Source organism: Lacerta agilis, chromosome 7 (assembly GCF_009819535.1).
Source record: "Lacerta agilis isolate rLacAgi1 chromosome 7, rLacAgi1.pri, whole genome shotgun sequence".
NCBI lineage: Eukaryota > Metazoa > Chordata > Lepidosauria > Squamata > Lacertidae > Lacerta > Lacerta agilis.
The window spans coordinates 84,487,711-84,503,643 of NC_046318.1; the positions used below are offsets into that span (position 1 = coordinate 84,487,711).

The 15,933-nt window shown below is 48.4% G+C and overlaps 1 protein-coding gene across 1 annotated transcript; it reads right to left on the reverse strand.

The window, feature by feature from the left end:
* Positions 1 to 393: 393 nt before the first annotated feature.
* Positions 394 to 14,201, reverse strand: STX17 (syntaxin 17). Its single transcript, XM_033155960.1, has 8 exons — positions 14,108 to 14,201; positions 12,254 to 12,404; positions 9,587 to 9,652; positions 7,471 to 7,699; positions 6,999 to 7,117; positions 6,860 to 6,910; positions 5,401 to 5,487; positions 394 to 2,125 (listed from the first exon to the last, which is right to left on the reverse strand). The coding sequence occupies exons 2-8, from the start codon at positions 12,377 to 12,379 to the stop codon at positions 1,874 to 1,876; spliced, it is 930 nt and encodes a 309-aa protein (XP_033011851.1). The 5' UTR covers positions 12,380 to 12,404; positions 14,108 to 14,201; the 3' UTR covers positions 394 to 1,873.
* Between the last annotated feature and the right edge of the window lie 1,732 nt (positions 14,202 to 15,933).

The window sequence follows — 15,933 nt, forward strand, 5'->3', positions numbered from 1 at the left end:
TCCATTCTTTATAGATATATTTCATAAAAGTTTATACACTGCTGGATTATTTTTTTAAAAGCAGTTTACAAAAAAATAGAAAACCATGAAATTATTGGGAAGAATTAACAATAGTTAAAGGCTCCAGAAATTAAAACAGCGACAATAACAGATTAAAACTCGAATCAACTCCCTGAACATCTGGGCAGGCTCACCTAAAAAAAAGTTATTGGCAGGTGTCAAGAAGAATACAGTGAAGGTGCCTGCCTCGCGTCAATAGGCAGGGAGTTCCAAAGATGTGAAAAATGCAGAGCGGCCATGACGTGGGACCTGAAACAGTGGCAACTCCACAGATCAAACAGTCGAGTGGCGATTTCTTCTGCTTTCGTAAAAGTCTCTGAACACACAAGTAACTACAATTTTTAAAATGGTTTTTATTTCCCATGTCATTAAGAACTCCCGATTTAATTAAATCACCCAATAAAACAATTTGCTGCTCCGCTTAACAAATGGCGCATAATAGGCGTTCCCCACAACCTCCCTACCACCACCATCCTTGGGTTTAGGTGGGCCAGACCAAAATATTTAACAGTGGTTTTCATGCGGAGGGTGCTGCTTGCGACCCACACAACAGAGTGACCCACTGACACCAGAATCCTAATCTCCTGTATGCTGTTCTGCACAGGCCAGACAACAATGTTGAAGTCTCAAGTCCACTGTCAGAGGAACGAAGCAGCCACAGGTCTTGGCCTTCAGGTAAGACACAAACTTTGATGAGAGACCATCACACAATTTCAAGGAGACCCACCCGGCCACCCGGCACCAAGTGGAACCGAGGTGCAGAGACATCATCTTCAGATGCTGCATAAAGACTTTTTTCCGCTGGAGAAAAATGGAACTCCTTTTAAGCACGTATCAAACTTTACTTATAAACGTTGGAGCACTTGAAAAAGGGAAACCCTCAGCTTCGTATTCAGAAAACTCAACATCCAGCAAAAAAAAATCAGCTGTCAGCAGAGCAATGGCACAATATGGCGTCATCCTTGGCTCATATCTGATTCCCTCCCATCAGAATTCGGCTGATATGGCAACGGGGGAAAGGGATTATGGGAGATCAGTGTCCCGTCCAATAAATCCAGAAATTTGGCCACCACAGAGTCCTCCAACACTCAGTGGTTGATATCGGATGCTTCTGAAGAGAACCTGAAACACTGTGAAAATTTGTTCGCAAAGCACAGTTCCGATTTTCCTAAAAGCAACACTTTAAAAAGAGAGAAAGAGGGAGAGGGAGGGAGAGAGAGAGAGAGAAGGACTCCTGCCCTAATGCCTGAAAGGTTAAGTTTTGGGAAAGTCTGCACCTTAAAAAAATTTTTTAAAAGCCCAAGAATGCAGCACTTGGGCAAAGGAGAGGGTCGGTTACTTCACCTGAGCCAAACAGGCTGGTGTATGAAAAGAGTCCAGGCTTTGAACTTCAAACTAGGCCTAAGGATCCCACCACAAAGAAGCCCGAAGGAGACATTTGTTTGTACACTCGCAAAGAAGACGGTGTCAGAGGACCAGGCACTGAGCAATTTACGACTTAAAATCTCCCTCTTCTGTTTCTCCAGGAAAAGGTGTCTTGTGAATGACGCCCCCTTAAATCTCGGACGAGAAAGGTACTCCTCTGGCACACGCCTTCTGACCTGCCTCCGGCTTCCCCTCCTTGGGCTCCGTTTTCAAAATGGAAGGAAGACACTTCCCTGCCCCGACTGGAGAGAGGTGCCCGGGGTTACCCTTTCCAAACGCTGCCAGGGCTGCTCCCCTCTTGGGGTCCGTCAGGCACAAGGGGAATGCAAAGCGGAGGCAAGGTGGCTCCGCAGCCTCGGTGAGGCAGAGGGGCAGAGGAGCCCCCCCTTCAGCTACGTTCTCGGTCGCTTTGTCTGGGGAGGTCTGGGCAGCTGCAGGAGGAGGGAGCCGAGAGGTCTTCGATCATCCTTTGCTTCTTCCTCTGGATCAGTTTCCCACCCGTGAAGCCCAAAACTCCGCCGCCAAGCGCGGCAGCGATGCCGGCCACTTTGAAACCGGCCAGGAGCCCGATGGGACCCCCCACGACTCCGCCAAGGAGGGCGCCGGCGACAGGCAGGGCGGCCAGCTTGAATTTGGCGGCCTGAGGAAGAAGGAAGACAGAGAGGAGTGAGCTGGTGTTTCAAGAAAGTACCATACTTTCCCGTGTATAAGACGACGATTTTTTCGCAGAAAATTTTGCCAAAAGGGGGGCGGGTTGTCTTATACAGCAGTAGTGCATGGGGGGGGGGACACACGTGGGATTGGTTGCTCCCGCTACCCGGAGATTGTCAGCGGCTATTTGGCGTGTTATTGGTGGCTGCAGCAATGGCTGGAGTTGGTCTGCTGTCGCTGCAACAAATGGGAAGGCAATTGGTGACAGACAAAAAGTGGCTTTTGGGACGCGCACGAGTGGCAGCGTCGGTATGGCGGGTGAGTGATTTTTGGCAATAGTGCAGGTGATTGGTGGCTGCGGCAACGGCTGTTGATTGGGCGCTGCTGCATCGTGCTCGATTGGAAGCGTTGGCATTCTCCTCCCCCCCCCCAAAAAAAGCTCAACAACTATGGGCAATCTCCCCCATTTTCCTAATTTGGAGTCCCCCACGGAAAAGTATGCTATTTGCATCTCTTTCCCTACATTCACCTGACATTCCTCCGCCCCACCTCGTACCACCAGGGCCTAAACAACCCTCACAAAATTAGCAGGTTCACACTTATTGCACCCATGGATCTGCCGCTATTTCTGCGGTGAAGGAAGACCGAGGCCAGACTTCTCCAGCATTTAATTGCTGCTGGCATCCGTCCGTCTCGAGAGACAATGGAGTGCACCTCGGAAATTAATGGAATATTCTGAATTGGCGAAATTGACTGGGAAAATAAGAGAGCAAAGAGACCAAAGGTTTCAATTGGAATGGGGTAAATTTTTGGATTATATAAGAGATTGTAAAGATATGTAAGCACTTACAGGTTTGACAGATTTCTTGTAACAGGACAGAAATGTATAGTAAAAAATGATAACAATATGATAACAAAACATGTGGGAATGAAGAGAAAGCGAGGGAATAGCTGGAATATTAGAAAACCAGAGAAGGGAAGGAGGGAAGTCAGGAAAACTCGGCGGAGTTTGTGTAATTATTGTGAAACTTTATTGGATGAACGTATATGTATTTTGTTTGTTGATGGAAAATAAAAACACATTCGCAAAAAAAAAAAAAAAAGACAATGGAGTGCACCTCTGAGGGTGAAGTCGAGACCGCCGCGTTGGCAGCACTGAAGCGACCTCCCTGGGGCGGAAGCCTGGGCAGCGTGTCTGGAGGTCATGGGCTCCCCAGATGGCAAGAACCACCGCGCCCCCCCCCCCTTGGCTTCACTGGTGGGGTCCAAAGGAATGCAGAGCAAGATGTTTGGCACCAGCTGGGCTGCAGGAGTTAACCGGAAGGAGGCGTACATTACAAGGAGTCACCCAACCGCCTTAGGGGCTCCACTCCAGATTTGCACAGGGTTTACTCCAGAGCCTTGCCTTCTCCCGAGGATGCCCTGCCAGGAAGAATTTAATAGCCTCATACATAAAGGAGGAGATCTGTGTAGTACAACTGCGGCGGTCACCTGTGGATTACGATATGTAATATGAATCATATCATTACTGGGCCCGAATCATAAGCCTAAGTTTCTGATAAAATCCCACAAGGCTGTGTGTTTTCCCATAAGGCCACGCACTCTTTGCCAGTTTTTAAGCAGGCAGAGCAAGCTCTCACTAAAGCTGGTGTCTGCTGAGACCAGATGCTGCATTTTCCCATTTGTCAGGCATTCCTGCGATCAACTTAGCTCTTTGATCCCCAAGCCTCAGAAGGGAAATTGCCTGATCAATCTCATGAGTTGATAAACAAGTTGGTTTTAGGGTTAGGATGCTGAATCCTACCTCCCTGCTATCTTTATGACTTTTCTCTTCCCTTCCTGCAATGTTCTGTTCTGGCTATATATCCTATACTTTGATGTGCAGGAATGTGGTGGGTTTCTTGGGATGTTCAAGGAAATCTTTGTTACCTGATAGCAACCACGTGGAGACTGATTGAGGTGTGTTGTCTGCATCTGATTGGATGCTTTGAGTTCTTTGGTTAATAAAATACCCTGGTGGGAGTTCAGGGGGGACTCTTTCCTCTCTCTGCTCTCTCCCAGTCAGGGCTTGCTGGTCAAGTCTTTGTCTCTCATTCTTGAACTCGCGCAACGTGGCGTAAGTGAAACGCTACATACAACACTGACGCGTGGAATTTTAACATTGGAAGAGACCCCCCAAGGGTGATAGAATCATAGTGTTGGAAGGTAAACCCCAGTCCAACCCCCTGCAATGCATTCTGCTGAGCCCCGACAATGCAGGAATCACAGCTAAGGAATCCCTGGCAAGCAGTCAGCCAACCCTTATTTAAAGACCTCCAACCAATGGGAGTCTACTACCTTACGCCGTCTCCAACTCCTCCATCAACAGTGTTTCTGAGAAATTTTACACGTCACTTGGGAAGACAGGCGAACTAATGCCAGTGTATTGGAAGAAGCAAAGATCACCAGTGTCGAGGCCATGATTCTTCAACATCAACTTCGTTGGACTGGTCATGTTGTGCGGATGCCTGATTAGCATCTTCCAAAGCAACTACTCTATTCCGAACTTAAAAATGGAAAGCATAATGCTGGTGGTCAACTAAAGAGCTTCAAAGACTCTCGCAAGGCAAATCTTAAAAAAATGTAGTATAAACACCAACAGTTGGGAAACACTTCCCTGCAAGCGCTCCAGTTGGAGAACAGCCTTTACCAAAGGTGTCATGGGCTTTGAAGACACTCAAACTCAGGACGCAAGGGAGAAACGTGCTAAGAGGAAGGCACGCTTGGCAAACCCTCACTGTGATCAACTCCTGCCTGGAAACCATGTCCCCACTGACTACCTTAGGAGGGGGCACTGAACTGCAGCCTTTCCTATGGTTTTCTTATGGCTCCAGGCTGAGTGGTCAATGCAGCTTGTTAAGGAGAAGCATCACCTGAAAGATGTCACCTGTTTTCTGCTGCTCCAGAGGCAGGACCTGAACCAATGGATTCAGATGACAAGAAAAGAGATTCCAACTAAAGACCAGGAAGAACTTTCTGGTGGCAAGAGCTGTGGAGTGGGCTCCCCCCGGGAGGTAGTGGACTCTCCTTCCTTGGAGGTTTCTACGCAGAGGTTGGATGGCCACCTGCCAGGGATTCTTTAGCTGAGATTCCTGCATTGCAGGGGGTTGGACTAGATGACCCTCGGTGTCCCTTCCAGCTCTAAGATTCTACGATTCTTTGGTTCAATGGAGTATTGCTGGAAAGCAGAGTGGTTTGCCAGGAGACGGATGGAGAGAGCCCTACCCTGGACAGATTCCTGGTCCCCTCTTCGACATTCACGGCGGCAGTGTTGACGTTATCTTCGATCCTGTCGATCTTCTCCTGCTGAGCCTAGACACAAAAGGGTTTTCAGGCGAAACGGCAGAACAAAAACACACCCCGCTTCAAAGTACCAAGCGCGGAGCCTTCCGAAGGGCTGGATTCCGAAGACTAAAAATAGCCCTTTCTGGCGGAAGCCTATTTCCATCTCTTTCCATTCAAAGCTACCTCAAAGCTGAACCTTATAATGGACTTTCTGCACGAGGCTGCCGTGAAAGACGAAGCAGAAATTTCAACCGATGTGGAATGCGGCCGCCTAGGTGGTCGTGGGCCAGAAAATTGGAATGCGGAGTGCAATTCTGCACTGGCTTCTGGTGCATTTGGGGGGCCCAATTCAAACTGCTGGTATTAACCTTTAAAGGAGGGGGGTGGGCCATAAAAGTAACACTGACACAACACCCCCCACACTAAGTAGAATATTAAAAACATAAGCACCCAGCCCTACTCACCATTCCCCCCTCCCCATTTTTCCCCTTCTTCTTCCTAATTGGTATCAGGGTTCAGCAAACTTTTTCAGCAGGGGGCCAGTCCACTGTCCCTCAGACCTTGTGGGGGGCCGGACTAGTTTTTTTTTGGGGGGGGGGGAATGGAAGAATTTCTATGCCCCACAAATAACCCAGAGATGCATCTTAAATAAAAGCACACATTCTACTCATCTAAAAACACACCAGGCAGGCCCCACAAATAACCCAGAGATGCATTTAAATAAAAGGACACATTCTACTCATGTAAAAACACGCCGATTCCTGGACCATCCGCAGGCCAGATTTAGAAGGCGATTGGGCCGGATCCAGCCCCCAGGCCTTAGTTTGCCTACCCATGGTTTAAACCAATTCATGAACCAAGAACTTCTACACTGACCGCTAATAATGAAACATATGTTGTAGATATTTTTCCACATTTATTATGCCCTTCTTGCGATACACAAATGACACGAGAAAACTTGGTACGCTTGTTTGTATAACATTATTCTTGCTTATAAAACCCAATAAAAAATAAAAAAGGAGGGGTGGGGAACCTCCATCCCAGGGGCCAAATTTGGCCCACCAAACCCCACCACCATTTGGCATGCAAGGTCCTGTGATGTCAAGGGAGGGAGAAGATGGCATGTAGGTGCTGATTTCTACCGAAAATGGGACTGAACGCCCTAGGCATCAGCCAAGGTGTGGGGAGGTCCATCCTGCTAAGTTCAGGTGCTTAATAAGGCACCTCTCCACAAGGTGGTCCTTCGTACACCTGACCGCTGCAGAAAGCCAGACTAAACTCTCTGCATATTCCTCTTCTCACTCCAGAGGCATAAGAATTGTTCTGCTAATTTCTTCTCCTCCCCACCTTTCTTCTGAATGCAGAAGGAACGTTAAGACCCTAATCTTGCCATACTTACGTTAACCAGCAGAGAGAAGTCAGTCACCAAGTTGCTGAGCTCAATCAAGTCCTACAATGAGATCCAAAAAAGATGTGCTGTTATTCTTCTGCTCCTCTAGATTTGTCCAAGGGATCCTAGGAACAGAAGCCCAGCCTACCTCTTCAAGCATTTCCCACGATTCTGCCGCGTTTTGATCCTGGGGGATTTCGGGGAGAGGGGAGAACGTCTGGATGTAACTCTGAGAGATTCCTTCGTCGCTGGCATCGTAAAAGGTTTCTGAGTGGAAAGATCATAAAGTCTCATAATGCGACCCACAGTGTTAACCTAGCAAGAGATAAAGAGCTCCCAGCCCTCCGACCCAATTCTATTTATCTGCCGTCAGATAAATGGGGGTGGACTCTCCTTCCTTGGGAGTTCTTAAGCAGAGGATGGGTGGCCATCTGGCAGGGATTCCTGCACTGTGGGGGGCTTAAACATTCCCGTAGCTTTCAACAGTTGCATGCCACAGATGGGTCATTTAACAGTTAAATGGCGCCTTGACTCCGGTTTCTCTCCTGTCCAGAAAGATCATACAGATTTCTTGAGATAAAAACATACTTGTTTGGAAAAGGAACATGATGCACTCATACCCCCTCCTACGGTGGTTGATCTGGTTAAAGGGGACTGGAGCGACGCCTCTTTCTCCTTAAATTGCCTCTTCAGTTCTTCTGCAGACTCCAAATGGAGCCGCAGAAATTCCTTTATGGCCACCGACGCCTGCTCTTTCACCGGGTTGATCAGCCTCTCCAAAGCGTGGACGTCTTCCTTCCGGACCCGCAGGCAGAGCTTCTCCATCTCTCGGATATTTGCTCGCAGCTGCTGCAATGACAATTCAAAAAGGGGGATCTGGTTACACACAACCCATTGAATAGAGCTCTCTCCATACCCAACAGAATCGTTCAGGTGTCAGGTGCAAATCCCAGGGACAGCAGCTTCATTCCGGCCCAGGCAGCCTCAGTTCTTGGACCTGATATAAACCTCCGAATCTCTCCTGGGCCCTTGCTGGGATAACAGCTCTAGTGCTTAAGTGCTGGTCAGAGGCAATTCCCAAACAGGTTTGGGAAACAGTAAACAGTAAAGGTGGCACTGTGGGTTAAACCACAGAGACTAGGGCTTGCTGATCAGAAGGTCAGCGGTTCGAATCCCCGTGACGGGGCGAGCTCCCATTGCTTGGTCCCTGCTCCTGCCCACCTAGCAGTTCGAAAGCACGTCAAAGTGCAAGTAGATAAATAGGTACCGCTCCGGCAGGAAGGTAAACGACGTTTCCATGCGCTGCTCTGGTTCGCCAGAAGCGGCTTAGTCATGCTGGCCACATGACCCGGAAGCTGTACGCTGGCTCCCTTGGCCTATAGAGCGAGATGAGTGCCGCAACCCCAGAGTCGGACACAACTGGACCTAACGGTCAGGGGTCCCTTTACCTTTACCTTTAAACAGTAAAGGCTGCATAGAGAATGTCTTTTATTTGCTGTGAGACTAGATCTTGGGCTAATACCCCAGGTATGGTCATCTCCCCTCTTTCTGTATTTTTAGTGCATTCTTTGGTTTAGAAAAACAGGATATAAATATTATTATTTATTTCATTTGTGAGTCGCTTCCCCTGAGGCATCGCCAAAGCAATTTACAACAAAAACATGTATAAAACAGCTACACCTATTAAAAACAATTAAAGCAATTGCACATACAAGTTAAGAACAGTAAGGTACAGCTTGAAAACAACAGCAGCACCAAGAGAAATCAATTCAAATCCAACCGAGAGATCAACTGGGATAAAGCCCTCCATGGTTTCCCAATAGACGCATCTGCTTGGCCACTGTGAGAAGAGGATGCTGGACTAGATGGTCCTCTGGCCTGATCCAGCAGGCTCTTCTGATGTATTCATTTGGACATTATAGTCCAAAATGGCTTGCTTATTTCGCATCTCACCGCATTTTCAGTTCCTGACATTGAAGTCATTTGCAGTTGCTGTATCATAACTGAGTGAACGGTGAACTCTGTTGTGTGTTGTTATAGGATCGTTACACGCAAGGGAACAGGCCCCTGCCCCAAGGAGCAGACAATGTAAGATTCATATAACACCATATAACACCAGTCCTGAAAGGCCTTCATTGGCTCCCAGTACGTTTCCGAGCACAATTCAAAGTGTTGGTGCTGACCTTTAAAGCCCTAAACGGCCTCGGTCCTGTATACCTGAAGGAGCGTCTCCACCCCCATCATTCTGCCTGGACACTGAGGTCCAGCTCCAAGGGCCTTCTAGCAGTTTCCTCCCTGCGAGAAGTGAGGTTACGGGGAATCGGGCAGAGGGCCTTCTCGGTGGTGGCGCCCGCCCTGTGGAACGCCCTCCCAGAAGATGTCAAGGGAATAAGCAACTATTTTACTTTTAAAAGACAACTGAAGGCGGCCCTGTTTAGGGAAGTTTTTAATGTTTGATGCTATATTGTTTTTAATATACGGTTGAAAGCCGCCCAGAGTGGCTGGGGAAACCCAGGGTATAAATAAATTATTATTATTATTATTATTATTATTATTATTATTATTATTAAACACAGGTTGGATAGTGGAAGGAAGAGGAAAGCTTGGATAGCTTTTAGGTTAGCTAGGGTGCCCTACGAGGAGAAAGGGGAGATCTTTACATTTTTGCTTCTGCTGAGTATTTTCTGCATTCACAACAAACACTGGAATGCACTTTTCTAACTACCATTTACTTACTTGAACCGTACGGCCGGCATTGATGTGCTCTTCATGTAACCTGTCCCACAGTCTGCATCTCTGATACTAAAGGCAAGGAGAGAGAAAATCTGTGTTTTTAAAGTTTTACAGAGAAAGGAAGGACAAAGAGAACAGCCATTTCCCATTGCCGGGACTGTGCTGTCTTAAGGCAGAGAAGACGGTGGGGTTTGGGGCCCAGGCTATTCCAGTGCCTGCTGGCACGAAAGGGTAAGATAAGCTATGTGCACACATCATTCCAAGGGACAGACTCACTCTCTCTCTCTCAATTGCAGCAAACTTTGCTCTCTGGTTCTAGCTTAAGCCTCCATCAACATAGAGCGCCGAATGTTACCCAAGAACGCCGAGAAATGTCACAAAAGCCATTATGCAAGACATTTACAACTCCTTGTTCCAGGGACTCTTCCGATTGTGAGAAAGTTTTAACCATCATCTGGCGCTCTGAGCCCCATCCACAATCTGATGAAAAACAGATGAGCATTTGCAGGGAAAGATTCCACCACCACCCCTGCTGTGTAGGCGCTCTTTACCTCTCTGCAGGAGAGAGATACTGACGAGAGCTGGGAGGTGGAAACACATAAAGCACGGGTAGGCAAACGAAGGCCCGGGGGCCGGATGCGGCCCAATCGCCTTCTAAATGCGGCCCGCGGACAGTCCGGGAATCAGCGTGTTTTTACATGAGTAGAATGTGTCCTTTGATTTAAAATGCATCTCTGGGTTATTTGTGGGGCATAGGAATTCATTCATTCCACCCTACCCCCCAAATCTAGTCCGGCCCCCCACAAGGTCTGGGGGACAGTGGACTGGCCCCCTGCTGAAAAAGTATTAAGGGTCAAAGAAACTTTGCAAAATGCCATTTGCCTTTTTTACGGTTTTTACAGTTTTCATGTCTACAGACACTTAGCCCAGAGCCTCCTCTTTCCCTTTCTTGCAAGAAAAAAAGCATTGAGGGTGAAAAACCCAATATTTTGTCTATTTTCATAATCGACATATTACTCACCTCCTTATTGTGCCAGGGCAAATGGAAGCCCCCACTGGCTTTCAAACCCTCTTTATAAAACTGACGTTTATAAATGATATTTTCCACTTAGAATCACTCTTGCAACCCAGCCAAGTGAGGTCATAACGACCTGCAGAGTTCATGGAAAGCAATATTTATTTATTGGGGGGGGGGGTAATTTTGACCCCAGTTGCACCTGCAAATCATTGCAACCAACTTGTCTTCTCATCTCAGCAGATGCACAGACTGAAAGGCAACCCTCAAGGCAGACCTTTGAACAGCCCCTTTTTCTGTTTATAGCAGCTCTTTCGGATGGGCACCCAGAGTATGCATTTAAGATCAAATGAAATATTGGCCAATGGAGGCAGACCTCTATCCCTCCCAACATCCCTGAATAGAATCATAGAATCATAGAGTTGGAAGAGACCCCAAGGGCCATCCAGTCCAACCCCCTGCCAAGCAGGAAACACCATCAAAGCATTCCTGACAGATGGCTGTCAAGCCTCTGCTTAAAGACCTCCAAAGAAGGAGACTCCACCACACTCCTTGGCAGCAAATTCCACTGCCGAACAGCTCTTACTGTCAGGAAGTTCTTCCTAATGTTTAGGTGGAATCTTCTTTCTTGTAGTTTGAATCCATTGCTCCGTGTCCGCTTTTCTGGAGCAGCAGAAAACAACCTTTCACCCTCCTCTAGATGACATCCTTTGATATATTTGAACATGGCTATCATATCACCCCTTAACCTTCTCTTCTCCAGGCTAAACATACCCAGCTCCCTAAGCCATTCCTCATAAGGCATTGTTTCCAGGCCTTTGACCATTTTGGTTGCCCTCTTCTGGACACGTTCCAGCTTGTCAGTATCCTTCTTGAACTGGGGTGCCCAAAACTGGACACAGTATTCCAGGTGAGGTCTGACCAGAGCAGAATATAGTGGTACTATTACTTCCCTTGATCTAGATGCTATACTCCTATTGATGCAGCCCAGAATTGCATTGGCTTTTTTAGCTGCTGCATCACACTGTTGACTCATGTCAAGTTTGTGGTCTACCAAGACTCCTAGATCTTTTTCACATGTACTGCTCTCAAGCCAGGTGTCACCCATCCTGTATTTGTGCCTTTCATTTTTTTTGCCCACGTGTAGTACTTTACATTTCTCCTTGTTAAAATTCATCTTGTTTGCTTTGGCCCAGTTGTCTAATCTGTTAAGGTCATTTTGAAGTGTGCTCCTGTCCTCTGGGGTATTAGCCACCCCTCCCAATTTGGTGTCATCTGCAAACTTGATCAGGATGCCCTCAAGCCCATCATCCAAGTCATTGATGAAGATGTTGAATAAGACTGGGCCCAAGACAGAACCCTGTGGCACCCCACTAGTCACTTCTCTCCAGGATGATGACCAGCCATTTAGCTGTTCTGCAGCAAATGGGAGCACCCCCAGGCTGCCTCATTTAAATTGGCTGCCCCAATTTAAAGGAAAGGAATGGACTTTTAACAACCATTGAAGGTGGAGGGGTGCGGAAATTGTCGTGCCACGGAGCCAAATACACTTGCCCATCTTTAGTTCCAATCAAAGCATCTCAGCTTTGCTTAAGTTGTGCTAATGTCAGTAAAAGTATACAATATCAACTTAATATTCAGGGGAAAAAGTAAACCTTCTCAATATTTATCTGATGCTTTCTTAACCTCTCCAGATCTGTTGGAACGGCAACTTTAATGAACTTCTGGATGGCCGGCTCAAGGCGACGCAGGTTAACCTTCTCTTCGTCTTCAGACATCATCAAGCTTCAGTAGCTCTTTATAAACCTAAACACAATTAAAAAAACAGTATTAGCCTAGCAGGAGATACTGGCCCTTGCAATTTCCCCTTCTGCTGGTGCAGATCTTCCACACTGAAAAGACCAAACGTCCCGTAAAAAGACAGAAGCTGATCAGATGGGGATATCTGTGAGAAGACAGCATGTGAAAATTCACTAAAAGGGTCCTGGGTTATGACTTTTATTTATTCTATATGAAAACCACCGTCTCTAACACATTTTTCTGTGCCACCCACATCAACAACCCGCAAGCCAGAAAAGTGAGAGAGCTTGCTGCAGGTCTGTCCTCAGCTGCAGAGGGAGGGAATCCACATCATTCTCCACTGACAGCCCCCATGACAGGCAGAAATTATACAGGGAGAGAAATTCTGAAGATCCATCTTCTAAGAAACGCAGTCATGGGAAGAAATCCACGCCTGCCAGTTTTCTGCCAGTCATGCAGCTGTTAAAGTAGGGTTGCCAACTCACCCTAACAGCACCAGCCTGGCCTGCTCCTGTGTTTTATTCAGCAGGATGATAAATAGGGGTTGGCTGGCGAAGCTTTTCCATGGCGTGGAAAGATAATCGGCTGCTGGAGTCGGCACATCAGCTAGTGGCAGGCTGAAAAGGTGGCAGCCCTGGGCTAAAGGCGCAGGAAACTTGCCAGGGGGGAATCCTAATCCTTAATAAAAGAAACACCCATGGACACACACCCCTACATGCGCACTCCATCATCAGTACTCTGGAGATGGGTTTTAAGGTTGTTATTACTGCATAAACAAGCAAAAAACTGGAATGAATCTTCCAGTCCCCTGGCCCCCGCAACCAGCAAGGCTCTGAGGAGTCAGTGGTGCCGGAGGTTCAGATGCCAGACTAGGACCTGGCAGAGACCAGGGTTAAAATCTCCGCTCAGCCATCCTGAAGCTGACCGGGTCCCACCCTGGGCCAGTCCCTGCCTTGCCTCCCTCGCAGGGCTGTTGCGAGTACAGAAACGGAGAAGGATGCCCGCCACCTGGAAGGGCCGCAGAGCATCCCCCTTGGCACCTGTGACCTTCGGCTGCAGCACCAGGGAGGCTTGAACCCCTGAGTCATAGAATCCTAGAATCCTAGAGTTGGAAGAGACCCCAAGGGCCATCCAGTCCAACCCCCTGCCAAGCAGGAAACACCATCAAAGCATTCCTGACGGACGGCTGTCAAGCCTCCGCTTAAAGACCTCCAAAGAAGGAGACTCCACCACACTCCTTGGCAGCAAATTCCACTGTCGAACAGCTCTTACTGTCAGGAAGTTCTTCCTAATGTTTAGGTGGAATCTTCTTTCTTGTAGTTTGAATACATTGCTCCGTGTCCGCTTCTCTGGAGCAGCAGAAAACAACCTTTCACCCTCCTCTATATGACATCCTTTGATATATTTGAACCCCTGCTGCTGCCAGCCCGTGTGGGCAGCCCTGAGCTCGAGCGCCTGACTCGGGGGCAGGCAGATTCCTGGGAGAGACACAGGCGCCGCAATGAACTGGGCCGCCGCCTCCTCCTCCTCGCCCGCCCGCCCGCCTGCCTGCGAGTTTCCCTAGGGCGCATCCCGACGTGCAGGGCGACCCGCAGGCGCAGAACCCGGGTGCAGGGTCAGGATCCTGCCTCTCCCGGCCAGGAAAGTCCTCCCTCGCCCCCTTCCCCGGGCGCCCCTCTTCCCTCTCCCCCAGGGGCGCCTCCACTCACCGGGCGCAGCTCCGGCCAAATCTCCAGACCCCCAACCCGGAAGAGAGTCCGGGAACAACAGGAAGCGGGAGGGGCCGCGCACCATCGAGCGCCCAGGGACAGAGCGGCAGCCCGCTTCCCGGAGGCGGGACTTCCTGGCTGCGCTTGAAGCCGCTTCCGCCCTCTTCTCCCAAGGGCGGAAGTTCCGCCTCACTTCCCAATGGAGGTCGATGGAGAGCAGCGAAGGCGGGAATTCCTGCTCGACTCATACTTAAATTATTATTAATTTAGCCAGGATTCTTGCAAAGTTGCCTTCCAGCAGCATCCCGCCCAACCCCGACAGCAAGTTCAGGGGGTTCCTGCCTGGCCCATGCTGTTCTGGTACTCCTGCATTGCAGGGGGCTGGACTGGATGACCCTCAGGGTCCCTTCCCCCGCTACAGTTCAGTAGTAGTAGTAGTAGTAGTAGTAGTAGTATCCCGCCCTTAGTCCATAGGTCTCAGGGTAGTTTGCACCATAAAAATACATGATAAAGGCACAAAATAGACATTTATTTATACATGCATACATATCATATTATACTGTCTTCGTATGTCTCCATGTGACGTTTTTTCTTTCAGTTTGGAAAAAGCACGTTTTGAGTAATGATGCAGAGCCCATTGCCCCAGCTGTAGGTGGGGGCTTTGGGGCAGAAAGGGAACGGCTTACAACCCCTAAACCATTGGGAAGGCCATAAGCAGGACCTGGCTGAGCAACAGCCCTCTCCCCTCCTGTGGTTTTCAGCAACTGGCGTTCAGATGAAGACCGCCTCCACTACTGCAGGTAAGGTAAAGGTAAAGGGACCCTTGACCATTGGGTCCAGTCGTGTCCAACTCTGGGGTTGCGGCGCTCATCTCGCTTTACTGACCGAGGGAGCCGGCGTACAGCTTCCGGGTCACGTGGCCAGCATGACAAAGCCGATTCTGGCGAACCAGAGCAGCGCATGGAAATGCCATTTACCTTCCCGCCTGAGTAGTACCTATTTATCTACTTGCACTTTGATGTGCTTTTGAACTGATAGGTGGACTGGAGCTGGGACCAAGCAACAGGAGCTCACCCCGTCGCAGGGATTCGAACTGCCGACCTTCTGATCAGCGCACAGCAATTCTGGTCATTTGCATTGGATGGCCTTTTCCACCATAAATTTGTCTAATCTTTTACACTGTCCAAGTTGGTGGCGTTTTCTTTTGTCTGTCTTGATTGCAACTTCCAACATCCATAGTGTCATAGAACTGTAGGCTTGAAAGGACCACAAGGGTTTTCTATTCCAACCTCCTGCAAGGCAGAAATCTTTTGCCCAGCATGGGGCTCGAACCTGCCACCCTGAGATTAAGAGTCTCTACCAACTGAGCTAGAAGGTTTCCAGCAATTAGGTCTTTAGTCACTGCGAGACCCTTCATTGACCGGTCAGAGCATATGACACAGATATTCATGCCCTGTCTTTGAGCGTAATACTTCTGATTTCTACCACGACTTGCTGATCAAAGAATGAGCTCAGGACTTAAGATCCTGGAAAACCTCAATTTGTGAGTAATTATATTTAAGTGCGCGTGAATTGTGCAACGCTCTATATGTTTAGTCTTTGATATTAAATCTTTCAAACTTCTTAATTATATCTCCAGGGAAGTCGTTCTACTTAATGTCCACGCTTAAAGAGTTGAGCCAATCTGTTAAGAAAGCAATCACATCAAACTCCTCCACGCAAACGAAGGTTACCCCTGCAGGCCAGATCTCCCTGCTCCACTACACAATAACTCTCTCGTCACCATTTTTTAAATGATTAAACTTGTCCTTTTGCTCTGGGCCCAG